General features: G+C 39.1%; 4 protein-coding genes across 4 annotated transcripts; 2 read left to right on the top strand and 2 right to left on the bottom strand.

The window, feature by feature from the left end:
* Positions 1 to 15173: 15173 nt before the first annotated feature.
* B0T23DRAFT_401488 (uncharacterized protein) lies at positions 15174 to 17166 on the top strand (the record flags this gene model as incomplete). Its single annotated transcript, XM_062838591.1, has 3 exons — positions 15174 to 15188; positions 16326 to 16380; positions 16463 to 17166. The coding sequence occupies 3 exons, from the start codon at positions 15174 to 15176 to the stop codon at positions 17164 to 17166; spliced, it is 774 nt and encodes a 257-aa protein (XP_062697619.1).
* Positions 17167 to 18015: 849 nt separating this feature from the next.
* On the top strand, positions 18016 to 20660 carry B0T23DRAFT_371227 (uncharacterized protein). The gene is made up of 11 exons (XM_062836637.1): positions 18016 to 18245; positions 18379 to 18489; positions 18577 to 18647; positions 18714 to 18815; positions 18875 to 18934; positions 18997 to 19066; positions 19129 to 19234; positions 19296 to 19464; positions 19531 to 19721; positions 19808 to 19987; positions 20094 to 20660. The coding sequence occupies exons 1-11, from the start codon at positions 18224 to 18226 to the stop codon at positions 20407 to 20409; spliced, it is 1398 nt and encodes a 465-aa protein (XP_062697618.1). The 5' UTR covers positions 18016 to 18223; the 3' UTR covers positions 20410 to 20660.
* Positions 20661 to 21596: 936 nt separating this feature from the next.
* On the bottom strand, positions 21597 to 22908 carry B0T23DRAFT_31832 (putative ras-related GTP-binding protein). Its single transcript, XM_062835068.1, has 4 exons — positions 22602 to 22908; positions 22252 to 22391; positions 22030 to 22158; positions 21597 to 21959 (listed from the first exon to the last, which is right to left on the bottom strand). The coding sequence occupies exons 1-4, from the start codon at positions 22657 to 22659 to the stop codon at positions 21720 to 21722; spliced, it is 567 nt and encodes a 188-aa protein (XP_062697617.1). The 5' UTR covers positions 22660 to 22908; the 3' UTR covers positions 21597 to 21719.
* A 1665-nt stretch (positions 22909 to 24573) lies between these two features.
* B0T23DRAFT_392522 (wings apart-like protein regulation of heterochromatin-domain-containing protein) lies at positions 24574 to 27184 on the bottom strand (the record flags this gene model as incomplete). The annotated part of the gene is made up of 2 exons (XM_062838012.1): positions 24574 to 24855; positions 24923 to 27184. The coding sequence occupies 2 exons, from the start codon at positions 27182 to 27184 to the stop codon at positions 24574 to 24576; spliced, it is 2544 nt and encodes an 847-aa protein (XP_062697616.1).
* Positions 27185 to 27743: the final 559 nt, after the last annotated feature.

Genomic DNA, 27743 nt, shown 5'->3' with positions numbered 1-27743 from the left:
TAATGAAGAATACGATTGATAAAACTTTTACTATCCCCTATAAGTAGAAAATCGGTAGAATTATTAAATATAATGCCGATAGATATTTTTTAGCGTTATAAATAAGTATTTACGAGATTGTTATAGCCTCTTAAGTCTTTAGTATAATAGAATTAGATCTATCCCTTTCGGTTGAATTAATTACCGAAATTATTTATTAGGTATATTCAATCCTAATTAATATTAATTTGGATGTTAATTTAGATATTATCTTTATTAATGAAATTAATACGATAACTGAAGTTTAAATTATAACCAATCCCTTATATCCTACTATAATAAATTATAATTCTATATTTAACGAAATATAAAACCCTTACCTAAAATTTCCCGAGAAGTAGTTTATACTCAGTATTCGTATAGACGAGAAGGTATTAGAATTGGTGATTAACGAAGGTATCTACATTTTCGCTAGAAGTAGGCGTATATTTAGAGTTTTAGTAAAGTTAATTAAAAAGTTTCTTAAATTATAAAAAGAGGGAGGATTAGTAGATATACCCGAGGAAGATATAATAAAGGTCCCTTTAGTCGAAGGATAATAGAATTATAAAGTTGTAGTTAGGATGTACCCTGTAAGTAAAAAGGATTAAGTAATTATTAATAAAGTTTTTAATACCTTTTATAAGTAAAGTAAAATAAATTAGGTAAGGTACGCTACCCCCTTCGCTTATTTAATTTTTATTATTTGGAGGGAAATTAAGAATAGACCTAAGGGTAGGCCAATTATTAATTTATATATCTTTAATAACCTTACTATACTAAATAACTACCTATTGCTATTATAAGGGGAGATTATCGCCTTTATACGAGGGAAGGTAATAATTATAATTATTAATATTGTTTTTTTCTTTTATTAATTTAGAGTTTGGTTCCGGTATAGGGACCATTTTACTTTAATAATATACTACGGGCTTGAATAACCTATAATTGCCTAAATAGGTTTTAAAAATATGCCCGTATATATTTAGTATTTTATAAATACTTTATTCTACGAATATAAGGCTTATTATTGTATATATATTAATAATATTATTATTACTTCCGATTTGGTTAATAACTATATAAGATACCTAGATACTGTCTTCGTCCTATTTGTTTCGAAAAATATTATACTTTCTCCTAAGAAATCCTATTTCGGTTACCTTAGCGTTAAATTCTTAGGCTTCTATATAAATAGATTTGGCCTTTTAATAATTAAAGAACGGATTTAAACTTTTAAAAATCTAGCCTTCTTTAATAATTTAAAAATATTGGAATAATATATTAATAGTACTAATTTTTTGCGGTATTTAATTCCTTACTATATTTAATTCGTTAAACCCCTTTAGAATCGGAAAGTTAGTTTTCTAGTTGAGGGCCGTAAATTAAATAAAATAGAAATCGGAAAATTAGCGAAGAGAGTTATTTATTGCGTAAAGATTTACTATACCCTTACCCTAACCGAAAAAATAGTATTTAAAGTTCTTTAGAAGGCTATTTGTAATGACTTTATTATTTTATATTATTTTAATTTTAAAGTATAAATATTCCTATAAATTAATAATTCTCTTAAAAAGGGTTTCGGTATTATATTCTTCTATTTAAAGTATAATATTTCATAGGTAGAAGGCAATTATATCCCCTCTTCCTAAGTCCTCCCTATTATATTTTTTAGTAAGGTCCTTACTAAAGTTGAGACTTGCTACGGACCTTCCGAATTAGAGGTAGTTTACTTTATTTAGGTTATTAAAAAACTCTATACTTAATTATATTTATATAGTCTACCTATAATAGTCTTAATAGATTATTCTGCGATAAAGGGGATTATTAAGTAAATTTTATTATAAATTATATCGACCGACTGTACGAACCGTAAATTAATTAATATTTTAATTTACTTTTTAGGGTATAAATTAAAAGTCTTCTATATCCCCGGACGATTAAACTTTATATTAAATATTTTAAATTAATTAAAGGTAATTAGTAATTTAGAAAACCTAAATAGGGTACTAGTTTTAGATAATATTTAAAAGGATTCCGTAAACTTTTTAGGTAATGGAGCGAAGGGTTTGGATAATATTTAGTATGTTTTCTTTGAAGTCTAAATAAGTTTAGAGCTCTGTAAAAAGTATATAGTAGCCTATATATTAAATAAGAAGTTTATTAAAATCCTAAAGTACTTAAAGTAGTATAAGAGGGTTTTTAAGGACGGCGATATTGTTTTTTTTAAGTCCGGTTATCCTTTCTTTATATACGACGGTTTTATTTATAATTAGTAAACCGATAATACTAAAAATCTATGTATTCCCTACAAATTTGTAAAGAATGTATTAGAAGTAGTATACGATAATAAGTATTACTTTGGAAGAAATTGAATAATATACGATTTACAAGGAGTCTCTTTCTTGAATAAAATATGTTTAGTAAGGTAGTATTTGGAATATTACCTAGCTTATTAATTTAATTAAATTAATTGTAAATTACCTATTAGTAATTATTAATTAATTAAATTAGAAGAGGTACTTCCTATATATATTATTTCCTTCGATTTTATTGTTAGACTTTTAGAAGTTTCCTTTATAGATATATTATAGTAAATACTTAACTATAGTACTTTTAATACCCTAATGCCTATTATAAATAAAATTTCGAAGCAATTACTATTAATCCTTAAATATAAGAAGTATACGGCTATAGAATAGGGTATAATAATTATTTAAATATTCTTCTTATACGATTGGGGATTCTTAATTAATATTATTTCTAACTATGACCGTAAATTTACTTCGGTTTACTAGCGAGGAATATAGATAACTATAGGCACTAAACTCCTTATAATTACTATGTATTATTCTGTTGGTAATAGTGTTGCGGAATGAAAGAATTAAACTATAGAAATTACTATTAGATTTTACACTTTTTATTATAAATTCGGATATAATTAATTTTTTATTATCCCTTCCTTTTAGTAGAATTTTAATAGCGTATTTATTAAAAGGATTAAGGCTTCGCTATACGAATACCTTTTTGGATATAAATTTCTAGGACTTTTAAATATTGTTATAAACTTTTATAATAATTCCTCCTATAATTTCGAAGATAACCCTGTAGTACGTAACTATATTTATTAAGAGGCTTAATTAGTTATAGACTTCGCTATCGCTAATATTAAAATTCGTTATAATTTTAGCTACCGGTAAGTAAATTTGAAAATAGGAGATAAGGTATTCTTTAAGTTGAACTACGGATATTATTTCCCGGGCCGATTATTTTGTAAAATTTTTTAATAACGTTTTAGACTATTTGTAATTATTTAGAAAGTCGGACGTTTAATATATAAATTAGACTTACCCCCGAGTATAAAAATTTATTTAATTATTTTAATAATTTATTTAAAGTTTACGTTTAATAACGATAATCTATTTAGTTAATTAGCTCCCCTACCCGGATTAGTGGAGGATTCCTAAAGTGGTTCTAAATTGGAAGAAGGCCCTAAGTACGAATTGGAAAAGATCGCTACCTATAAATGGGTTGATGGTAAGTTTTGGTATTATGTGAAATAGAAGGGATATGGTTATTATAATAATTATTAGAAGGATATTAAGGATTTGAGTAAAGTTAAGGATTTGGTGGAGGATTATTAGAAGTATAGGCTTGATAAATGTAAGGATGGAGCCCCTTATTTATATGTTGATGGTTAATGGAAGGTTAGGTTTGTGGATGAAAAGGATTTTAGACGGTTTCCGAGAAGGAAGTAAGGTTATTCCTATTGAGGATAATAGTAGTCTTTTTGTAACGTTGGGATTTAATACGGGATATATTATATATATAATTAAATTTAATTAATTAGAGTAGATTGGGTATGGTATTTGCTATGCTTACCCCCGATGGAGGTACTGGTGCGCCTAGGTACGTGTATTTGTATGTGCTAGTGTGCCTAATCGTAGGACCTGTAGGTCTAGTAATAAGATAAGGGAATTCCTATAAAGGGATTCCCGTGCGGGCCGGCCTTCGGCTACGCCTTTCTTCCTCTATTATCTTCTTCTTTTACTTCTAATACTACGTATTACACCTATTACATCGTGGTATTTGGAAGCACCCAGGTTACCCTATCAATATTAAAACTACTTTATAAATTATTAAAATAAAACCCCTCCCTCAATATTAGCAAAGATAAAGATATTCCAAAAATCGAATTAATTTACAACATTAAAATCTATAACTACAACCCTACGTACGTACAATACATTAAAGCGCTACTAAATAAGTACAACGTATATAATAATTGTAGTATTATTAAAATAGACGAAGAAAATATACTCCGCATCGACCTTATTAAAAATTAATATAAATAAAAGGTTTTATTTAGGCTATACTAACTCAAAATTTAAAACTATTAACTTCTCAATAAAACGTTGAATAAAATATACTAAGACGGTAAATTCGAATAAATATAAAGAATAACACTTTTTAACTATCCCTATTTTATTATTTAATATACTATTAATAGTATTTATAAGGGTCGTGTTATAATTAATTTACGATTGTTAAACCGTATAATTATAAGTAATTCTTATTTATTACTAACCTAAAATTTAATTATTACTAAAATAAAAAGTAAGAACTTTATTAATTACTTCGACGGCTTAGCATTCTTCTACTAAATTAGCGTCTACCTACTGTATTGAAATAGAATAATTTTAATTAGTCCGAAAGGATTAGAACGATCGAACATTGTATTAATAGGCTATAAGAATTCGCTAATTTATATACAACGGTTTATCGACTATAAATTTTATCTATACCGCATATTCGTAGCGGGATATATTAATAATATTATTATATTTAGCAATACGGTTAAAGATCATTTTAAATACTTAGAAATAATCTTTAAACTCTTTAAGGAAATTAACTTCAATATTACACCCAAATAATCATTCGTCGCTTATCCGTCCATTCGCCTATTTAATTATCGCATAAATAAACTAAGTATAACTACTACAACCAATTGCATTACCGTTATATAAAATATCGAATAGCTAACTGATTTAGTATTATTAAAATACTATATTAGCCTAACTAATTTTTTAAAAAAATTCATTCCCTAATTCGCCCAAAAAATCGGCCCTCTAAAAAAAAGAAAAATTAAACTTATCAAATCTAGTAAAAAGGATGGTAAGATACTAAAGAAAAAATCCCTAGTAATAAGAAAAATATTCACTAATATATTAAACTTTATACTAATAAATTTCGAAAAAAAAGCGTTTATTATCCTATAAAATTAATTAATAAAGGAAATAGTAATCTTCTACTATTACCCTAATCGAACTACGTTTTTCAAAATTAATACCTCAAAAAAATAAAAATTTAGTATTATAGTCTTCTATATCGAAAGCGACTAATAGAATAGAAAATCTATTCCTACCTATAAGATTCAACCCGTTCTCTTTTATAATAAATAATTATTCGCCGTCGAAAAGAATTATTAACCAATAGAACTAGAAACGGCATATTTAATTTAAGCGTACCAGTCCCTCTAATAATTAGTATAATCTTATACCAAACTTATTATCGTCCTAATAAATTATTAAATATTAATCAACATTATAAAATAGACTAATTTGAATACTATTAACCTTATAAAGTTAAATTCAAAGTTAATTATTATATTAATATACTTATTATAATTTAAATTCGACGTCCGTTATATACCTAGAAAAGTTAATATTGTACCGGATACCTTATTTAGATTGCCCGGAGCCGAAATTGAACTACGGCTAATTTTTAACAAATTTAATAATATTTAAAAAAGTACTATATATACTATCCACATCTATACAAATAACCCTACAAAGACCAAATTTATTAAAGGATATCGAAAAGATAAATATTATACTACCGTCGTACGAAAATTGAAGGAACATAATAAAGATAATACGAAACTTAGCCTTAACGCCGACAAACAATTCCCCTTCTAATTAAAAAATAGACTTTTATATTACTTTCTTCGCGTAGGTAAATTAAGGCTATACGTACCTAGTAATACTTTATAGGAGGTATTCGCCCTCGCACACAATAAACGCCACTACTTTAATCTAATGAGAATAATATAAGAATTAGAAGGATTCTATTTTCCCTATATAATAAAAGCCTTAAAATAATATATAGAATATTATCTATAATACTTAAAATTTAAAACTAATTATAAAATTACCCCCGGATTAATAAAACCTATCTAACCTTATCCCGTACTATTCTATACTATATATATAAACTTTATTATAGGATTTCTAAAATAAATAAATCGATCGATAATCTAGGGCGGAAATTATTATAATATATTAATAGTCATTATTTACAATTTCAATAAGAAAACCCTATTAATCCCCGGCCGGACAAACTATACTATAGAATAATAAGTCGAACAATTAATTACAATATTACTACTCTACAATTAGAGCTTATTCCAAATATCCATTTTTAACCGAAATACGAAATTTTTATCCGCGGTATAGAAGGTAATTTTTAAAAAATTGAATGTAATATTAATATATACTATAACTTAAAATTTAAAATCGAATAATTAAATTAAATAATAAAACCAAAAAATTGAATTAATAATTCAATACTATATAGTAGAGAACCCCGACATTCTATAGCTAAATATACTCCCCGCGCTATAATACAACTTTAATAACAATTTCTTAATACTATTAAGCTATACCCCTAATAAAATTGTAATAAGATTTAAATTAAATATAGTATTCAATTTATTTAAATTAGCGGACTATTAAAACGGTAATTTCAATATTATTAAACATTTATATTATTATAAAGCAATCGAAATTATTAATTAGACTGCAACGAAATATAAATTAATATTCGATAAAGGTTATTAATTACTTTAATTCGCCGTAGGAAATAAAATTATATTATAATTATATAAAGGCTATATTTAACTGGGAATTAAATTATATAAATATACCGACTAACGAACTAATTTATTTATAATTAAATATAAAATTAATAATCTTGTATATAAATTCGATTTACTCTACGTATAGAAGATTTATTCTATTATTTTAATAGGCGGGGGGATAGTTCAGTTAGGAAGATCTAAGCTTGGCCCCCTTTTGGTTTTATCCGAAAGGTTGTGGGTTCGAATCCCGCTCCCCCTCCTCTTTTATCCAGTTTTTCGCCGCCGGATCGGATAAAAAGATCTTCCCCGCTGTCGCTCTATTAAATATTTATAGTGAAATTAAATATAGGGGCCTACCCTAGTCTAAAACCCTAGGTACACGTAACTGGGTACGTATTAAAAATCTCATTCTAATTGAAGACGCGCCGGCCTCCCCGTTCCGTTAATAGGGTTTAGGAATTAAAACCCTACCTCCGAAATCTATTCTAAAACTACGGTTCCGCTCGGATAGAACCCATTTAATCCTACGATATTAGATTAATTAGTGTTATTTTACTAAAATCCTAATTAATTAAAAATAAGACGAAGATTTCGATTAAAGAAAGTAAAACCCTACTTCCCTACCCCTACCCTAAAGATAGGATAAAAGAAGAATATTCGCTTCCGGAATAAAGAAAAACGCTACTAAAGTATTAAGTAGGGAAGTAGGGCTTTAAGGAATTGACTAATTAGAAACCGCGAAATCTACTAGGATTAAAAAGATAACGTATTGAGAGAAGAGACGAAAGAAGCAACTAAGGCTCCCCGGGCCCCTTATAGTAAGGTAGGACGAAGGGTTCGGGTTAGGGTTAGGGTTGGATATAGAGAAGCTGAGGGTTTTTATCCGGATTTCAATAATACGGTTTTTCCTTTAAACTACGAACGAAGTAGTACCGTATACCCCCCTGGGTAGACTAGTATAGCTAGTTAGTATATATAAGACTAATATATATATTTTAATAAGCTACTTAAGAGAATATCCTAGTAAAGACCTATTTTATTACGAAGAGTAACTAGGCGAATATATTATCGTCGAAGGCAATACTAATAATTAATAATTATATAAAGTTAAAAAAATTATAAATTGCAAAATCTTATAGTATAGGGGCAAACCGTAAATTGAATATTAGGTAAAATATAAAAGTTACGGTACAAAATATAATAAATAATATCTATAAAGTAACTTATATATTAATAGGTTAATAGAGAACGTTTAAAATTTAATACGTAATTATAAGGAATTCTATTCTATTAATCCTAAATTATTCGCCCGTACAAATAAATTAATTTCAAGTAAAATAATCAAAGTTAATTATATTCTTAAATCTAATATTATTATTACTATCCTATTAAGAAAAAACAAACGGGGCGAGACGTTAGATACTATATTATTAATAATATTAATTAAACCTTTAATTATTTTAGAGAAAATAAAAAAGTATATCGCCGCTATTAAATCCTTTTTCTCACTTCCTTACCCCTCTTCCTAAATCTCTACTCCCCAATTAATACCAACTTCGACATTACTATTACCCACTCAACGCTCCCTTAACTAATACTATACGTACCAATTCAATAATCGGTCAACTATATCTCAAACTATTACTACCATCCACCGTCACAACCAATACTACATACCTCAAATTAATACTTAATTAGTTATATTTTAGCCTACTGTTATTATAACCTTAACTATTTATAATATAATATATATTAATTTAATTACCTACCTTATAATAGTATAGAACGAAACTAGCCTTATTTAGAATAAATTACCTTCCAATAAACGTACTGATAAGCCTAAAGTTATAGGCGCTAATAATACCCTAATTTATTACATAGAATAAGCGATCGGTAATATACTTTCGAATAATAAAAAAGCCGATATTATAATAGTATTAAATAAGTATAACATTTATAGGTATATTTCCAATAATAATTATTATAGCTATAGTTATTAAACTCTTAATATAATTACTAAAACTAAAAGTATTAACAAAGCAATTACAATTACCAAAAGCTTCTACGCAATTAATTATATAATAATAAAAATTATATATTTCACTATCGCTACTATTAATCCTAATAAGAAGGTAAATTAGCGTACGCGTATAAGAAATGTAGGATTAGAATTAATAATCCGCAAAAATAGCGAACGTTTCTACTAATTAAATTTATTTATAATTATCGCACTATAGGATAGCAGAATAATCGCCCCCGTCTAGGAAACTATAAAACGAATATTCGATTATATTATTAACAAGGCAATTAAATTACTAAACGAGCGTAGGCCCTATACAATTATTAACCCAAATAAATTGAAGTTTAAAGTATATAGAGTAATAGCGGTATATATAAGAAGTATAGGGTTCCTTAATAATTAATATACAAATATCTCCGAACTATATTATAATTAACTTAGATAATACCGGCTAAATTTACTAATTAACATCGCCCAAACTACATCGTCGATTATTACCGCTACGCCCCTAATTACTTTAACTATATTATCGACTACTACTACTACGCCCTTAATTATAATAACTATACTATTAACTACTATATTTATACCTAATATTAACTAAACGATTATTATTGTAAATAATAGTAACTTTAATACTAATATACTAATTAACCTCTTAACCATCCTTATATAAATCTCGCCGAATCTATTCGCCCCTAATATATTTAAATAACCAATTACCGCTACTTTAACTATCCCTAAACGTATAGCCAAAACTCCCGCCGAAGGATTAATTAAAAAATAGAAAAAACGCGAAGTATTTTAGAAACAATTAGACGCAATAACCGCCAAGCTCAATAAAGTTACGGAAAAACTCGATACAATAACAACTAAAATAACCGAATAATCTAACTAATATAATATTCTATTTATAAAGTATAATAACCTAGAAGGCACTATAGTTATATTACAAACGTCGAATTATCGCCATACTTAGTTTTTTAGGCTAGTTTACAATATACCCGCTAGCGCCCTAAATAGATTAAATATATAAATAAACATTAGGGTAACTATAGTTAAATCCTTTTAATAATCGATATTAGAATTAATATTCTAATTACTATAAACGATAAAAACTGCCTAGGACGACCTCCACCTCTTTAAATTAAATAATATAATTAGTTCCGTTAATAGTAAATAATATACCTATAATATTTATTATTAAGAATTATAACGATTTATATATATTAAGGAAGGCCCGTAAGGCGGATTTAAGAAACCTATTAATATAAGAGGCGCCTTTATCGCTTATAATAATAATTACAACGAATTAAGAATTCGTTAAAATACGCCTAAAAATAATATAGACGAATAAGAATCCTTATTAAAAGAATAATACCCGCCGGATACTAATAAATAGAAGTTTCCGCTATATATTCAATATTACAATTATTTTTTTTATTTCCTTTCCTTCTCTCTAGCTTTTAACTATGTAGGGTAGACTGAAATTGACTAAGACGGCGATAAATCTTTATTAAGGAGGAATCGCGAATTGACTAATAAGTAATTTTAGATTAATTCGGACTATTTACTACCTATACTATTATTTTATAGTCTTCTTTCTTATTTATTCTACTATGATATTAAGCAAGGCTATTGGCTATATGCCCCGACCATTTTTCATTTATATATACCTAGTATAATAATTGTGACGATCATTAATTGGGGAGGGGGCATTATAAGATATTAACCCTACCTTAGTTGGGACGACCGATAACCGGCAGGCAAGACATGCCAGCGGACCCAGGCAGGGCATAAAACCCAACCTGGGGAAAGCCTCGACGTAGATTTAGATTCTTAGCCAGAGACAATAACAATTATATCATTTGCATGCCTGCAAGCCGTTCATCTCACAAACTATCTATTTAACTCTAATAACGCTACTTATCTCGTTATTAACCGTCGCTAATATTGTATAAAAAAAGTAACTACCAATATCCTTCGGTTAATAAAATAGCCAAAAACTTCCTTATTAAATATTATATCTACTATCTATAACGAATACCCTAGTATTACTATTATTTAATACAATATATTTAATATATTAATAGTTAATAAAGGGAAGGAAGTAAGTACCTTTATACCTATACAATAATTTTTTAATAAATTATAATTAATAAAAAGTATTTTTAAAGAAATCTACTGTTATAATAATAAGGAGTTTAAACTTATTAAAAAAATCTTCTAGACTTACCCTTAATATATTAAATAATTAAAGAAAAATCCTAAGGTTATAAATTTAGACTACATATATAAAGTCAATAAATTCAACATACCTCTCCTTCAAATATATAATATAACGGCCATACACACAACTTTCAATATCGGTTATTACTTATTTAGTAAGGAGAAGGAAGTATACTTTATATAGGTATTTAAGTAAATCGAAGCTATATTAACAATGTATAGTATCCCCCAACCTCTAATTATCATTATAAATTATAATAAAACTTATAAAAAGGCTTACCGGACAATCTTCCCTATTACCCAATACCAAATCTATTTCTGGTACGTAATAAAGAATATTGCCTTTAATATTAGGAAGAAATAGAAGGGTAATTTTAATAATACATCCCTTAATAATAAAGGAAATAATAGGAATTACCTTCGTAAAAACTACTAAATAAATATTAACCCTGCTAATAAAAACTTTATTGCCCGTTAAATCGCTATGTAATTATTAAATAAAAACGATTATAACTATTATTTAAAATTAAAGACCAAAAATCCCTTTATTTAACTAATTAATAATCGTACTCCTAAGGGGTTAAACTATAAATAAATTAATAATATAGATAGGATTTTAATTACTTAAAAGGCAGTTATTTACTCTAATATAAAAAAAGAATTCTATAAGCAATAGAAAGTAGTATTAAGAGAATTCTCCAAATAAAAAGGTATAATTATTATATCTATCTATTATTATTTATATAATTACTAATATTTCTTTTTACAATTATAACTAATTACTTCCACTTCGTCTACCTCCTATTAAAATATAAATTCACCTATTTTACTATTAGATTATACCGCAATTTTAATATAAGAGTAACCTCCCGTATAGAGGGTGCCTATAGTATATTAAAAGCGCTGCTCAAGAACCGCTATATTAATTTAAACTAACTACTAGGAATTATTATAAAAACTCTTAAACAATTAAAGGAGAACTTCGTTATTAAATATACGTACCAAATCTCAAAAGACGTGGCGAAGTATAGATATACTATACTAATAAATTTAAAGTTTATTACTAACTTTATTACCTTTAAGTTATTTTAAAAGTAAATTCAATTAGTTAGTAATAATATTAAACTGTAAATAGGGTAATGTAATATAGCGGATCTAAAAGTAAAGTGCTCTACTTACTTTATAAAGTAATATAATTTACCCTACTAATACGTATTATTCAATATTATAAAATTTAATAGTACTATACCTTAAAATTTAGTCGATAAATATTAATTATTCAAACTAGATATAGTAAATAAATATCCCTCTATTAATTTATCTATTTACCTTACTAACTATACTTTTATAACTATTATTTACAAATTAACTGGTACTACACAGGGAGAAAAACCCCCTCCTAATTATTATAAATTAATAGAAGGCTTGTAATAATACCTAACCTATACCCGTACTCTCTTAAGCCGCCTTATTAAACGTTCAATATAATCCGTCGTATAATACCCTCCCTAAGGTTTCAATACAACCTCCTCCTAAGAAAAAGAGGATAATAAAAATATTACTAGTTAATTAAAAAGAGTAAAAAACGAAGGCGGTAGCCGAAAGTACAAAACTAAAAACAAAGAAATTAAAAATATAATTCCAAGAATTAAAGGAATTATAATAAAGAGAAGCACAGTTAGAGGCACGGTTGCGGGAACTCTCGAATTAACAATAAGCTCGACCGCCGCCGCTATTACTAATATACTATAAGTATTAATAATAATAATATTACTAACCTACCTACTAATTAATAATACCGCTTCCTCCTTTACAATAACAATTATATTTAAATCCTTACTAACCGCTACCATCTAGCCAACAATAATCTTAATAGTTATACTAATTCTCCCAATTAAACTAATAGTATCAATACTAATAAATCTATAATTATACTACTATAAATATAAACTCTACGATTTCAGTATTTTTACGTAAATTAGCATTTTAGAAAGCCTCGTCTGTATAAATCCCTATGCAATTTTAGTGTGGATGTTGCATATATGTTATTTTAGTAGAGATTTGGCGGGCGAGAATATAGGTGTATCATTGGCCAGGCGGCCCCCACACCGCCGAAATATCATAGCACACAGTCGATTTATCCGGGTCTAAATTCAAGTATCTGCATGAGTGCAGATATAAAGGTGGATAAAATACGGCCAACCAATTGGCTACTTTTGGGTCTTGGCAAAAATGATACATTTGAGCAGTTAAAGGGATGCTAAGGCATATATGTGTGTTGTTGTGGTAACATTGCACTTAATACCATGAACGTGAGGTTGGTCCCTTTTAGTGTTACCTCTAGCGATGCCCTTCTTAAGCGAGTGTTAGTAGCAACCATTCAGTATACACGACACCTAGTAGCACACTTCAGGAACTGTTTGCCCGTCGCGGTGTCCCCTCGCTACGCCTTGCATCCTCGAAAAGTGTCAGCTGAATGTTTGACACTAATCATTATTCAGCTTCATCTGTAGCCCTAAGCAGCCATCCAATCCATTCCAGGCCACGATCAAGTGAACGATTAAATGATTACTGAACTAATCGCCCACCCAGCAACTTCACTACCTAGAGGTACCTACTAGCGTACCTAGATGCTTGGCGCGCTTGTCTCGACAACTGAGGTGATGTCATGGCTCATTCTCGGATTCCAATTTGGCAGTCATGGCGAACTGGCGGACGTTGAGCTTACCAACGCAGGATATTCGACGCCGATTTTTCAAAGTTTGAAACGTCGCTGCCTGGCTTAAACCTTCTTTTCCCTTGGGGCTGTTGCATTCTGCTCCATTTTTACTGCTGCGGTGCTAGCGAGGGCTCCCGCGCTCGATAAACTTCCCAAAGACCCGAGAGGACCCTAATCCCGCCTACGATGAGCGATGAAGGGGATCGAGTGACACTCACTCATCACTTGCCTTCAACGCCGCGCGGGTTGGCTGGCTGGTAACAGAAAGAAGCCGCCCTCAGCCATGCGAAACATCATTTCCATTTCTCCGTGTCATGGTCATATACCTCAGACATAAGCGGCATCTACACATGCTTGATAACAGTCAGCCACGTCCCCCGTCCGGATATGTCCGTCCTCTCTATCTCATAGAGTAGACATACTGAACATGAGGAAGTCATAATGTAGGTAAAGTTCAGTCATGCCGAATGCAGACCGCTAAGTCGGATTCGCCCCCCTTGTCTTCTACAGGGAGCAGTTGCTGATGGTGTCGAAGTAGATGTCGTCGTCCCTGACCCCGGCCAAGTGGTTCAAAGGGTATATGTCATGCAGAGACAGGTCCCACGGGTCCCTCAGCCCTATGACAGCCTCGTGTTCCCGATTCTGGCCGCGGGGGCTGCAGCCGGCTTGGTCTGGATGCGCGTTCTTACACCGACATTTATGGGTATCCGAGTATCTGGTCTCTCGTCTCTTGAAACGTTACGGCCTAACTACTTGACAATTGTGGCTATCTGTGAATCATGTTGCTTACTCCCTTGATGGTATTAGACCACAGCATTTTTCCGTGGAAGATTCGAAGCTGTGGATGAACATGAATGTCATGTTGGATCGATCGTGAATATGGCAAGTGGATGATGGCCTCGTAGGGTAATTGGATCCTTGTTCTATGAGTGCGGAAAGGAGGGCGGCAGATCTGGCTAGGTTAGAGATCTCACTTTGGTTCCGTTGATGAACCAGAGGAGATACTAGAGCAAGTCATGCTTAAGGTCTACATGGTGCAGTGAATAACAAGCTCATTTACTGTACAGAAATGGCCATCATACTGCCATCAAGTCGCAGAGTAACATGTTACTCTTCATGGTTGCTGCGCCTTGCTACGTTGACTCAAAACTTTGACAATGTTTCAACTCAACGACATTCACCGAGGTTCGCAACCAAGCCTTGACCATACTACGCATAAAATGACATGGCAACGTAGTCTGAAGGTACTTGTAGGTTATCTATTCGACATGTCTAGGGATGAAGTTTGGAAGAATCTGGAAGAAAACTCGATGATGCTCGAAATCTACAGTAGCTGGGAACTTGCGGAGTACCTGAAGCCCGCGCACATCACATAACCGCCACCTCAGTAATTGGTGACGATATGAAAACAGTCAATTACGTCCTATTCTATCAGTCCACCACAAACGGCCCAAGCGATGTTGTGAGGCTGTGATGCAATCTTCATCGGTCGAGTAAGGTATGGCTTGGATTCGTTGATGAAGAGTATTAACCGTGACATATCAAAAATAGCCTATCTAAATAGTGGCAATTCCAAGACACCAGCCAACAGACCTGCAACCTGCACCTGCACATAAATTATTCATCACGATCATCAAATGTAGACTACAACACTGACTAGTTGCTGACCGTGAATCCTAGTGTTCTTTGTAGATTGTGCCCTTCAAAAAGGGATGCGCTCCAGCGAAAGTACCGTACAGTCTCTCGAAATTGACTTTCGGGTAATCAGTTTTTACGAAGGCATGAGTAGGTAGGGTTGAAAGTGAAAAGAAGCAGTATAGTTGAACCCTGCTTATGTCTGCGTAGAAAGTGATTACCTGAAGTCCATTTCTCGAGATTATACGGCATGTCGTGCCAGCTTGTGTGTCGCTGACTAACCCGTTCTCCAGCTTTCGTCCGCGCTCTCCGCCGTTCTCACGCCCACGCCTACGCCCATCATCATCGTCGCTTAGCCCCGAAGCATGGCATACGCTGTACGAAGTACCTTTGTGATATTGTCATTCTGAATCTTGCATCCATCGCCAAAAGTACATAACCACAAATCTTGATGCCTGGGAAAGGGCTGGGCTATGATGCAAATCACGAATCGATTTCAAATTCGGCTTGACCGGGTTATCTTGAGGCTCTTGGGGATACGATGGATCTGTTTGCTTAAAGGGAAAGCAAAGTTTGCAACTTTCCGAGTCCCGAGATGCTGCAGTTTGTGTTTGTGTTTGTTCAAGCAATTCGATTTCGGGTCCTTCCACCGAGCAGCCATCCAAGACACCCTTACCCTTGCCAAGACCCTGCCAAGCCATACGCCAAGCCGGGAAAAACTGGTACAGAAGCTGTACAGAAGCCGTCACGGGGCTGTCGCCCAAAAATAAATGTCCGAATCTCAGCGCCAGCAGGAGCCAGCACAGGCCACACAGCAACCCCTGAAACGTACATTTCACGGTATGTGTAAACAATAACCCCTAGTCCAAACCCCACCAGGGCCATCATATAGTCTTCTAACCATCAAGAACACTTGAGCCAGGTTGTTTGACATGTCGAAAGAGAAAAGTCCGGTGCAAAGGAGGCGATCCCTGCCAAAACTGCGCTCGCATGAACATCACCTGCCACAGTTCGTTTGACACCAACCTTCGCATCCGCGTGTCAACACCGACAGGTCAGAGGGATGTAGACGTAGGGGCCACATCCAGCCGGTCGTCCAGACCAACGCCTCCAAATCAACAGCAGTCCCCGCCCCAGCACCAGCACCAATACCAACACCAGCAGCAGCAACCAGCCCAATATCAACCAGAGCCCATGCCGGCATTCATGACCTTTGACGGACACAGCCAGTCCTTCCTCCCCGAAGACCCCAACCACTTTGCCGGGTATCCAACGTCTGCGACCATCGGTGGACCGTCCACTTCATACGCTCCAGTCCCCCCCGTGACCCATGTAAACTTTGACATGGCATCGGCATCGGTATCGATTGCCAGCTCGAGTACCACCGGGATTCCGGATATGGCCCAGCTCCAGTATCAGCAGTATCCGGATGCTGCCGCTTGGGAATATGACTACCCTTATGACCCGAACGACCCCAACAACCTTGGCTATGACTATGACGCCGCGATGGACATGAGCATGCAAGCTCTCCTACCCGACGACATGCAGCATAGTCATCAGGATGCTGGTGGGTGGTACGGATATCCGGCGCAGGGACCGTCGGGCCAGCAACAGAATTGGCGGTAATGTGGGCGCTCTTCTGAATGGACTGGTTCTCTGCTTGATCCCAGAGGACCAGTTTCGAACCTGATGCTCTAACATGGGGAATACCAACTTGCTGGCTGGTTCACTTGCATGAGCTAGGCCTTTTGGATTGGCTCTTTGGCTTTGATACTGTTTGGTCGATAGAGATCCTAAAATGGGGGAACACAGGGAGTATACTCAATAGAAGCGTGCAGACAACAAAAAGGCAGGTGAAGGACAGCGATGCGAGAATGATTACATAGATGAGAGATGAGATACATGAGACCGCAAAGGGAAAACCGGACGAAAGCAATGTGGAGTATTTGATGGGAAAGATTCAGGGACATGTACATATTGTCAATGGATAATGATAAACACCATACTCACTTGTTGCAGCCTTGTGCGCAACGTTCTCGGATGGTGGGTGAGAATGAGTCGTGAAAGTTAGAAATGTATCAACTCGAGTTGGGGCCACGAAACCCTGGACCGTTTCGGCCTCCATGTACCGATGAGCGCGGCGTCGTGGCTTTGGATGAAAGATGCTTGAACGGGTGAAATGAGTATGTTATCTTTGATGTCGGCAGACCTTGGGCATCAGGTTCAACGTGAAGATTAAGGCCCCGAGCTGTCTCGCGCTGCCTCGGTATGACAGATTGGAGATGGTCCATGTTCTTGCTGATTTCATTGCGACTTGGATGAGGTTTGTGACGAACGCTGAGTCGTCGAGTCGCCCGCTGTTGAGTCACATGAAAATATCGTCCTATCGGGGATATGCTCCTTGACTGCTCTGGCCGTGCACTTTGGACCCCTGGCGTACCTGATACCAAACCTCCCGTCCACACCCCACTCTCCCCTCCAAGACCCGACCTGCCCTGCGCCTGCCAGCGCCAGGTGGGCTGGGCCCGCCGAAATAATTCTGCCCCGCCAATTCGGTGTTTCCTCTCCCGTCAAGGTTCGCGACACCACTACACCATTGTCACTTCTGTCTCCAGCCCTATACTATACTGCCAATCCCAGGACGAGCCTTGAATAGCTTCGTAGCCCCCAAGGATCCGTAAACATGCTCGACGTCAACGATTTCAGTACGGCACCCTCGCATATGTCTCTCCACACTTCCTGCGCCAATTCGCATGCCCAAGGCGCATTCCCGTCTCCAAAGCACATGTCGCCCCTCGCCGCCTTTGCCCAACTTGCTAATCTATGGAAATTGAACAGTTGCTGAGCGCGGCGGCAACCCCGAAAAGATCCGGGAAAGCCAGCGTAAGCGCTTTGCTCCCGTCGAGGTCGTCGACGAGGTCATTGCTCTCTGGGACGATCACCGCAAGAGTATGTGCTGCCTGTCCTGTGCCCTCGCTGCCCTGCAAACGACCAAAAGGAACTCCGTCTGATCTGATCTCCTCCGTGTGTTGATAGCCGCCTACTCTGCCATGCAGCTCAACGCCAAGATCAACGAAGTCCAGAAGCAGATTGCCCCCAAGAAGAAGGCATATAACCCATATCCGTTCACGACGACTGTTCCACGACTAGCTCTAACACTACTGCGCTCGTAGGCCAAGGAGGATGTCAGCGATCTCTTGAAGCAAAAGGCCGACCTCGAGAAGGAGAAGAAGGATCTCCTTGACTCCGCCGCCGAGAAGGAGAAGCTTCTCAAGGTGTGTGCTCCAAATACCACCCGTCTTAAAGCCTTGTTTCGACAGCTAACACATTGTAGGTCAAGGTCAAGACCATCGGCAACCTCGTTCACGACTCCGTCCCCGTCTCCAACAACGAGGTTAATATTACCCAGCAACACGACCTCTCTTCTAATCGAATGAATGCCTGACAAGGATACAGGATAACAACACTGTTGAGCGCACCTGGGCTCCCGAGGGTGTCACCTTCGAGAAGAAGGATGTTCTCTCCCGTTAGTTCGCCCCAGCAAACACTCAAACATACAAAGCGAGGCTGACAAGGCCGGGTATCTAGACCACGAGGTTCTCAGGAAATTGGATGGCTATGACCCCGAGCGTGGTGTCAAAGTTGTTGGCCACCGCGGCTACTTCCTGAAGAAGTGGGGTGTTTTCCTCAACCAGTAAGCCATTTCTAACTCGGGTCACCTTTTGGCATACGGACATATGCTGACATGGCTGTAGGGCCATCATCAACTACGGCCTCGAGTTCCTGTCCGAGAGAGAGTACACTCCTCTCCAGACTCCCCAGCTCATGCTCAGGGACCAGATGGCCAAGACCGCCCAGCTTTCCCAGTTCGACGAGGAGCTCTACAAGGTTACCGGTGACCAGGCCGACAAGTACCTGATTGCTGTGAGTGGCTTCAGTCCCCTTTGTGACTGATATGACTACGAAGATGCTGATCTCTGTGTGTGACAGACCTCCGAGCAGCCGATCAGCGCCTTCCACAGTGACGAGTGGCTTCAGGCCAAGGACCTTCCCCTGAAGTACGCTGGTTATTCCACCTGCTTCCGCAAGGAGGCCGGTGCTCACGGCAAGGATGTCTGGGGTATTTTCCGTGTCCACGAGTTCACCAAGGTCGAGCAGTTCTGCATTACCGAGCCCGAGAAGTATGGTTTTTTTTTTTTTTTTTCTCCGCAATTTTCCCAGTTACGTTTGACAGACAGTTGTACTTACAAAAACATCACGACAATAGGTCTTGGGAGATGTTCGAGCACATGATCTCCAACTCGGAGGCTTTCTACCAGTCCCTCGGCATCCCCTACCGTGTTGTTGCTATCGTCTCCGGCGCTCTCAACAACGCTGCCGCCAAGAAGCTTGATCTCGAGGCTTGGTTCCCTCACCAGGGTGAATTTAAGGAGCTAGTCTCCTGCTCGTAAGTTTAAATTTTTTTTTTTTTTCATTTTTTTTTTTTTTCCACCTATAGTCAACACCCTACAACAAGAACCCAAGTAGAGATTATCATTAACCTGTGACAACAGCAACTGCACCGACTACCAATCCCGAGACCTCGAGATCCGCTTCGGCGTCAAGAAGCAGACCGATATCAAGAAGACCTACGTCCACTGCCTCAACTCCACCCTTACCGCCACCACCCGCACCATCTGCGCCATCCTCGAGAACTTCCAGACTCCCGAGGGTGTCAAGGTTCCTGAGCCTCTGCGCAAGTACCTCCCTGGTGCTCCCGAGTTCATTCCTTTTGCCCCCGAACCGGTCAAGGAGGTTAAAGAGGGCAAGAGCGGCAAGAAGGGTGAGGCTGCCCCCAAGAAGGCGGAGGCTCTTCCTGTTCGCCAATAGGAGGATATTTGTGGTAATTAGGTTGAATTAGGTTTAGGTTGTCCGTGTGATCTCGATTGAATCATTTGATACCAGTTCAATGCGGTTGTTGGTGTCATGTTTATGAAGGTGTGAAGATGTTGGTAGTCATGTTGATGAGAGGGGTTTGTGCATATGTGGCAGTGTGAAGTACGTTGAAAGTGATGTCGTTCGAGAACTCATATTGGGAAGTAGGCGTAATGATTCACAAAATATTTTCTAGTGGCTCGGTCCATATGTACGTGAAGTAGTTCAACGGTCTTGCATATCGCGATATACGTACGCCCGTTCTCAATGACAATCCACAAGGGCAGTTACATACGTTGGGCCAAGTATAGAGAACATGCGTACTATACCACGAACAAGCATAGTTCGCAACTATGCTATCGACTATGCCCTTCAAAAGCCTTACTATAATATAAGCAACAATGCCCGTCGTTCATTGGCTTCTTGATCTCATATAGACAAGGTCAACTTTCTTCAAATCCCATCAAAACCTTATTAAGGAGAAATGATACCCGCCGCCTCTCCCGATTCAAGCCCCAACCAATCATTCCCCAATCACATCGATGCCGTCTTGCCGCCAAATGATGTGAACACATGAACAAGGTATAGTGTCAAGATCCCCTCTCTATATCCACAAGCCGAGTTGAGTCTCGTTTATATCTAACACCGAGTGTAACTCAACAAACAAGGAAAAGAAAAAGAAAAAAAATTGAAAAAAGAAAAGACCACGATAAAGCCAAAAGAGAAAAAGCACCTGACTTCTCTCCTGCGCGCCAGTGCTTCCCGCGAAAAATAGAAACAAGGTCGTGAAAATTGCGTGTTGTCCGGTGATGGAGTAGGCGGCCAAGAAAGCTCCGTTTGCGGTAGGACTAGGCTGGATACCTCAAACCATTGTTTGGTAAAAGGAATCTGCTCTCCCTTTCGAGATGTACCGAATCTAATACCCTTTTCGTGGGTGAAGAATATAAGCCAAGGACAGCTGTTCAACGCCTTGGTGACGTCTGTCCGTACCGTGCTGCATGGGGGCTGCCACACCACCATGTGCTGTCATGAACCATGGGCAAGATGTGCTGCAAATAACGACCGTATATAACTTGAGGAGGTCTGTGGTGGTCGTGTCGTCTTTTTTTGTTTTCATGTATGCATGAAAACCCCTGATCTGTGTCTGTCATGGAGCTTGCCATCGCTCGAAAGAAGATCCGACATTTGAGCGCGCCACTGCTCATGAGAGATATTGATGGTCATCTCTCCCTACTGACGGTGAAGACAGAGTCACGTTGACTGTCTTACATGACCACGCACTTTCCGTTCTCGTTGGTCGCGGTGGGGTTATTTGACTTCTCAACCTCGCCGATGAGAAGCTCAAATGCTCTGGCGACGTTCTCGTTATAGCGAGCACTAGCCTCAGTCCAGGCGCATTTGTATTTCTCAGCGAGAGCCTTGCCGTCCTCGGGAGTGACCTGGCGCTGTTCAGGACGGAGATCACTCTTGTTGCCGACGATACAGATGGGTACGTTGTCGGTACCCTGTTGAAGTCAGTAACACAATCATGGAAATTATTCAAGACGAAGTCTGGATGGACAAGACGCTGCTTACCAGATGGTTGAGAATCTTATCACGGATAACCTGGACCATTTCAAAGGATGCCAGTGAAGAAACGGAGTAGACCAGCATGTAGCCGTGGATGCCGATGAAATGCTTGCTATTCAAAATCGAATATTCATCCTGTTTGAGTGCTCGTGTCAGTAAACTGTGTCGCCCTGGTGAAATTCACATCATTTGGGTAAGGTGGGAAAGGTGTGAGAAAAAAAATCGTACCTGGCCCGCTGTGTCGACGATCTCGGTTGAGTAATCCTGGTTCTTCCACCTGATTTCCTTTGAGAAAGTATTCTCGATGGTGGGATAGTAGGATTCGACAAAGTGCCCATCCACAAAGCGCACAGCGAGTGAAGATTTGCCTATAACTTTGGTTAGTGCCTGTTGCTCCTCTTTTACTTCTGTCTTGCTTTGCAGTCAAGCCGCAAGAAGGCCAGACAGATTGCCTGCGATCCTCACTTCGCGAACGTGTAAACTGTGTGCAAGAGTGAGAGCAGAGTGACAACACCCGAGTTGTGTATTGGAAAATACTTCGTGCGATGGAAGGAAGGATAGAAGGAGGGTGAACTTACCAACGGAGCGACTACCTACGATGGCGATCTTCCGCTGCTTTGTGGCGGGGGACGGCATTGCGAATGAACGTCAACTGACGTGAGGCTGGAGTTTGGGAACTTAGACTGTGAATCTATATATATATATATACGTATGCGACCGGTTCAAGGGTCGTTACGTGTGTATTGTAGCTGGGAGAAGACCTCTGGGTGAGATGGAGTGGTGGTGTGAGATAGTAAGATAAGTGAAGGTTGGAAGTGTGGAAAATTGAAGGTAAATGTGAGTGGGATGCGGTCCAAGTTCAGAAGAAAAACAATTTGTCGTTTTGAATGGCCTGGTAGGCGGGCGACAGCGGAGTTGTACCGGCTCGTAACAACATTGAGAGCTTGTGAACCAGACAAGGAAAGAGCGCCCCTGCCCTGCCACCCACAAGTTTGGGGCCAGAGTCTAGGCTATTTGCGGTAGTAGTGTAGCTTGGTGAGGCAGGTACGTACTGTTCCCTCTCGAAACCGGTACGGAGTTCTGGGGTTTGGGAGGAAAGAACGTCCGGCAAACCCGCTGCGTAGTGTGAGAAGAATGCCCCTGTTTCTAGGCCAAGTGGAAGGCAAGGCCGGAACCGTTCTTCAAGTCCAATACCAGATGAAATTCAATTTGAAGTTGAATCAATCGGGCGACAGGAAGAACGGCAGATTTACTTTGAGACAATACAACCGCATAGTTCCCTTCAGCATCATGATAAAAGTTATAACCGAATCCAGATAGGTCTCTTTCGCTGATTTATGTCCCATGGGTTCATTCCGACTGGAAATACGTTGTTAGGGTTGTACAAGTCATTGGTGCATGGTCCCACTCGTTGACGACCACGCGAGTGTGTCAAAAAGTCGTTTTCTTCCCGTCTGTCTCAATTCGTCTCGTCGTTCGGCAGGACTCCGAGCGACGACCAGACACTTTTGCCTAGGTAGGTTCCTTCGTTGCTCCGACACTGAACTAGGTGACTGCCCGGCTGACAGGTGCAATGCCGCCCGCCGCTGTTCTGAGACAGCCTAGGCCTGACGAAACAGCCAGCCAGACTGGCCAGACACAAGAGGCAGCCGAGCTTGTAGTGTACATGTTATTGCTGTGAGGTAATATAGTGGAGCCTCCCTTACCCCACTGTTTTCGTCGCACCTGCCGCAGGCACCCAGATTGCGGCTCAGTCGCTAAGTTTGCCTTCAACACTCCACATACTGGCACTGCTAAGCCTGCAAAACCACCAAGCCTGGACCCTATTCGGCTTTGATCTATTGCGGCACCTCACAAACAGTTGCTTCCACAGGGAAACGGAGAAATTCAGACGCTTGACAAGCTGAAGCGCTTAGAGTTTATTGTCACCGATGACTCCGTACCTAGTCACCTGCGCCCACCCGAGCTGCTTCTAAGCGGAAGCTGTGTCACGACGGACTACAGGCGAGCCGAATCTGCATTGTCTTAACGGAGAATATCCGGTTTCCTGAGTCTATAGGAGGTCCAGTCCGAACAAAAGTCCATACAGAAAAGAAAAGGTTACAAGATAACGTAATGTTACAGATACCCGTCACCTATGGAAGAGTGCCAAAGGCCCAAAGGTGTTCGGATTAGGTGGGCAGAGCCATATCATATCCCAAACCAAGTGAAGCCATTCCTTGCGCTGAGATGATCATGACCAAAGGTATCGGCCATCCTGAAGAATCCTAAATTTTGCTCCACAATACGTACCATTTGAACCAACTTCGTTAGCCAGGGCAGTATTGTCAATCTGACCCTTTCCCGCACATAAGTCATAAGTCTATTTCCCAGACCCTCTGCCTACCAGAACAGACCCTCTGTGTATTAACCCGCAACCTGCAACCCATAACCCCCAAGCCGTGAACCAGTCCGTTTAGGTCCCCGGAAAAAGCAATAAAAGCAAAGCGATATCTGGCTCACAACAACCAGAGTGTTGATCCAGCCCTGTGACCATATATGGATAATATTTCAGGCGCACTCTGACTTGAGGACGCTGACCAGCCTCTGGAGACGCGCCATAGCAGAAGACTCATCACCTACTTTCGTTTCCCCAGACCCGCCCTGGGCTTCCTCAACTCTCTGGTGATAGATGATGAACTCGTTGAGGGAATCCACCAGCGGCTGGATACTCTTTTTGGGGTGGACTGAGACGAATTTGTCCCTGATGGGTTCGCGGAGGCAAAGGTATCCCAGCAAGATGGCAAGATAGCCGAGAGCAACATTGAGTTGAGCTTTCTCCTTGGAATCCGCCTGGGAACGTCTCTTGTCTTAGTATCATGTTTCATATCTGAGAACAATGGACAGACGTCTAACTTACATCTGAGGTTTTGGAGTGGTTGTCAGCAAAGAGCTGGATCAATTTTTCTAGCTGCGGGCCCGGGGTACCCCCTCTTGTATCAAGAGACTTTCCAGCTGGTGGGTAATAGACGCAAAAGTTAATCATAACACCGAGCATCATGATGAGAGATTCGTAAACTTTGGACAGGAAAGCATCAGCCTGCATGGAATTCAAGACAACGTCAAAGGCAACGCATGCCGAATGCGCTAGGTTCTGGAGAAGTCCCTTGTTGACAAGCGTTCCCGAGGCGTCATGGTTGTGATTAGTCATGTTAAGCGTAATCCTGAGGGCGAGGCTCTCTAGGTCGTTGAACTTGTCCGCAGGCCGGGTCAAGGTAGTCTCCAGCACATCAGCCGCAATCGGCACGTACTGAGTCGTCCATTTAGGGCTGAGGTGAGACTGCATGGCGTAGATGGAATGGCCTTCTAGAACATACAGGGCGAGGAAGAAATCGATGGATGCTTGCTCTTGCGGGAACTCCCAGCATGCCTGGTCGGATGTGCCAGCGGCCAAAATCGAAAAGAGTTGATCGGTCACTTTCGAGGAGAAAACTTCAAACTCGTCCGACATTTGGGTTGACTGTCGCATAATCAAGTCCAGACACTTAAGTGCGAGCGTTCTGGGCGATACAAGCTTAGGCAGGGCAGTTTCCCATACCGGAAGCTTCAGCAGAGAGGCCTTGATTGTCCCTAGTGTTGTTTGGCCGTTCCTCGACACATTCTGCTTCCTCTCTTTCGCCAACTGGACAATATCTCTTGGCTCGCCCAGTAGTCGCTCAATAAGAGCGGCGAAGCCCTGAGCCTTCAGCTGTTGGAGTAGCAGGGTTGAAGCCGAAGTGGCCAGCATGTTCGCAACAACTGCTGCGATTGCAAAGCCAGAAATGAGGTCCGCCTCTTTATCTAGCGACTTGAACACATCATCGGCGCCGCCATGATTGCGAAGCTGTGACCGAAACGACTTTTCATTCGTTTTCTGAGCAAGCTCGAACAAAGCGCCTCTTCGTAATGAGGAAGGCTTTTCCGATGGCGGACCTACTCTATCGAGAATATCCTCGATCTCGTCCGCGAAACGGCTGTTAGCACCGGCTTGTCGCAGTTCGTGGATACTCCGAACGGCTCCTGTATTGACTGTCTCGTCTTCCTCGTCCATGAACGAGAAGGCGTCCAGAGCAGCACTTTTGGTCAGGCGACCAATGTTAAATAGTGCACCCCCGGACAAGCTATCATCCAACCCCATCCCGCCCAATCCACCGCCATCAAACAGCGGGTCGTTTTCGGCCAACATTGACCTTTGTTGCGTATACGTGAACTTGGGCCCGGATTTCTTGGTTGCAAGTATTGGGCGAGCAAGTCGCTTTGACGGTGTCATGGTTGAGGGATTCGGGGAGCTTGGGTCTTGGAACTTGGGGGATTGTTTGCCTTGAGGACTTTCTAGCAGCGGAGAATTGCCATCTTCATCGGAGGAACTGTCTTCTTCCTTTTGGGCTACCAAAGCATCGATCAAGCGTTTCCGCCGTGGCGGCGCAGCAGTAACAGAGGCTTCTGTTTGTGGCGGCGGAGAGGGATTCCTTTGCACGGGCAAAGGCAGCGGTTTTGGTTTGGTTGACGAAAGTCGGAGCGGGATTTGATGCTTTGTTGCCGTATGCGTCGGAATCGACCGGGAAGAGAAGGCATCCGTCATCTTGACATCTTTAACAGGTGTATTGATGGCCTTTTGCTGCCACTTCGCCTTCGGTACTGTTATTGCAACCTGTTCTTTCGAAGCATTGACGGGTGTTTCTGTGCCAAATGGCGATGAATTGGGAGTCGAGTATGGTCCTGCCAGTACGTCTGTCTGTTCCGAATATGTCCGAGTGATCTTCCTCTTCTTTGCCCTCGCGTCATCCTCGCCGGTTTCGATGCTCCCTGGCAGTGGCTGGCTATGTGACTCGTCGTGTAGCCTTGGATGGCTGGTCCGGCCATATTTCTGTTGGGTTGATAACCTACCTCTGTTGCTAGAGCTAGTGGTACGAGATACGGCAGGTCCCGGCGAGCTGGGTGGCGATGGAGATGTGAGGGTAGCAGTCACAGGGGCTTTCGTTATGATGTCTTCCTCGCTCTGATTTGTCTTGACGGAAATAGAGGATGCGCTCCTGTTGATGGAGATCGAGGAAGTCGAAGCTTCCACTCGCCTTCTCGTAGCTTTGCCGTATGTGGTCACGCGCTTCTTGGGCGGAAAGTCGTAATCACTGAGGCTGGCCATTGTACTGACTGTGGCCGAGCAACGGAACGGAGCCCAGATTGATGGATAGCTTTGACAGCGACGAATATGTCAATCGGTTATACGGGCGCCGTAATCGTATCAGAGCAACATGCGGGAAACTATGGTAAGTTCGGCGGCTGAAGGTCGACTAGTTGGTCAATGGCAGTTCCGGTCAAGTAAACGTGTTGTTGGCGGCGCAGTCACCAAAGCGCGGATGGAAGTCCGATGCGCGCAGCTCGTCTAAGGCATACGGCGATTGTGACGGCGATGGGGAGCTGGAGACATGAGCTTATAAAGTTCGGAACCAGAAGGTTGTTATTGTGGTGGTTAGTGTTGGTTGAAGCGAAGCGATGTTTGCTGCGGTGTAGTTGAGGCGATTGAGTTCAAGTTGCGCTTCCTTCCGTCCCGCGTAGGTTCAGTCCAATGTTTTGGAAATGGAAGAAGTCGAAGTGGAAACGGGTGTCATTGTTGCGAAAACCCCACAATATCTTGCTCCCGTCCCGTCACGGTGCCTGCCCTGTGGCCCTGTGTCATCAGTGGTTCACTGCAGTGCGGTGCG

The sequence above is a fragment of the Neurospora hispaniola genome (assembly GCF_033458365.1).
Source record: "Neurospora hispaniola strain FGSC 10403 chromosome Unknown B0T23scaffold_1, whole genome shotgun sequence".
Classification (NCBI taxonomy): Eukaryota; Fungi; Ascomycota; class Sordariomycetes; order Sordariales; family Sordariaceae; genus Neurospora; species Neurospora hispaniola.
The sequence above is the reverse complement of the archived record's forward strand: the minus strand, read 5'-3'. Positions and strand labels throughout refer to the sequence as shown.

Coding starts and splice junctions, on each gene's coding strand:
- B0T23DRAFT_371227 (XM_062836637.1), top strand. CDS start 18,224: ATGCTCGACGTCAACGATTTCA. Junction 18,490..18,576: donor CTGGGACGATCACCGCAAGA/GTATGTGCTGCC, acceptor GTGTGTTGATAG/CCGCCTACTCTGCCATGCAG. Junction 19,235..19,295: donor TGGGGTGTTTTCCTCAACCA/GTAAGCCATTTC, acceptor ACATGGCTGTAG/GGCCATCATCAACTACGGCC.
- B0T23DRAFT_31832 (XM_062835068.1), bottom strand. CDS start 22,659: ATGCCGTCCCCCGCCACAAAGCAGCGGAAGATCGCCATCGTAGGTAGT. Junction 22,392..22,601: donor CGTAGGTAGTCGCTCCGTTG/GTAAGTTCACCC, acceptor CCAAAGTTATAG/GCAAATCTTCACTCGCTGTG. Junction 22,159..22,251: donor TCGTCGACACAGCGGGCCAG/GTACGATTTTTT, acceptor GCACTCAAACAG/GATGAATATTCGATTTTGAA.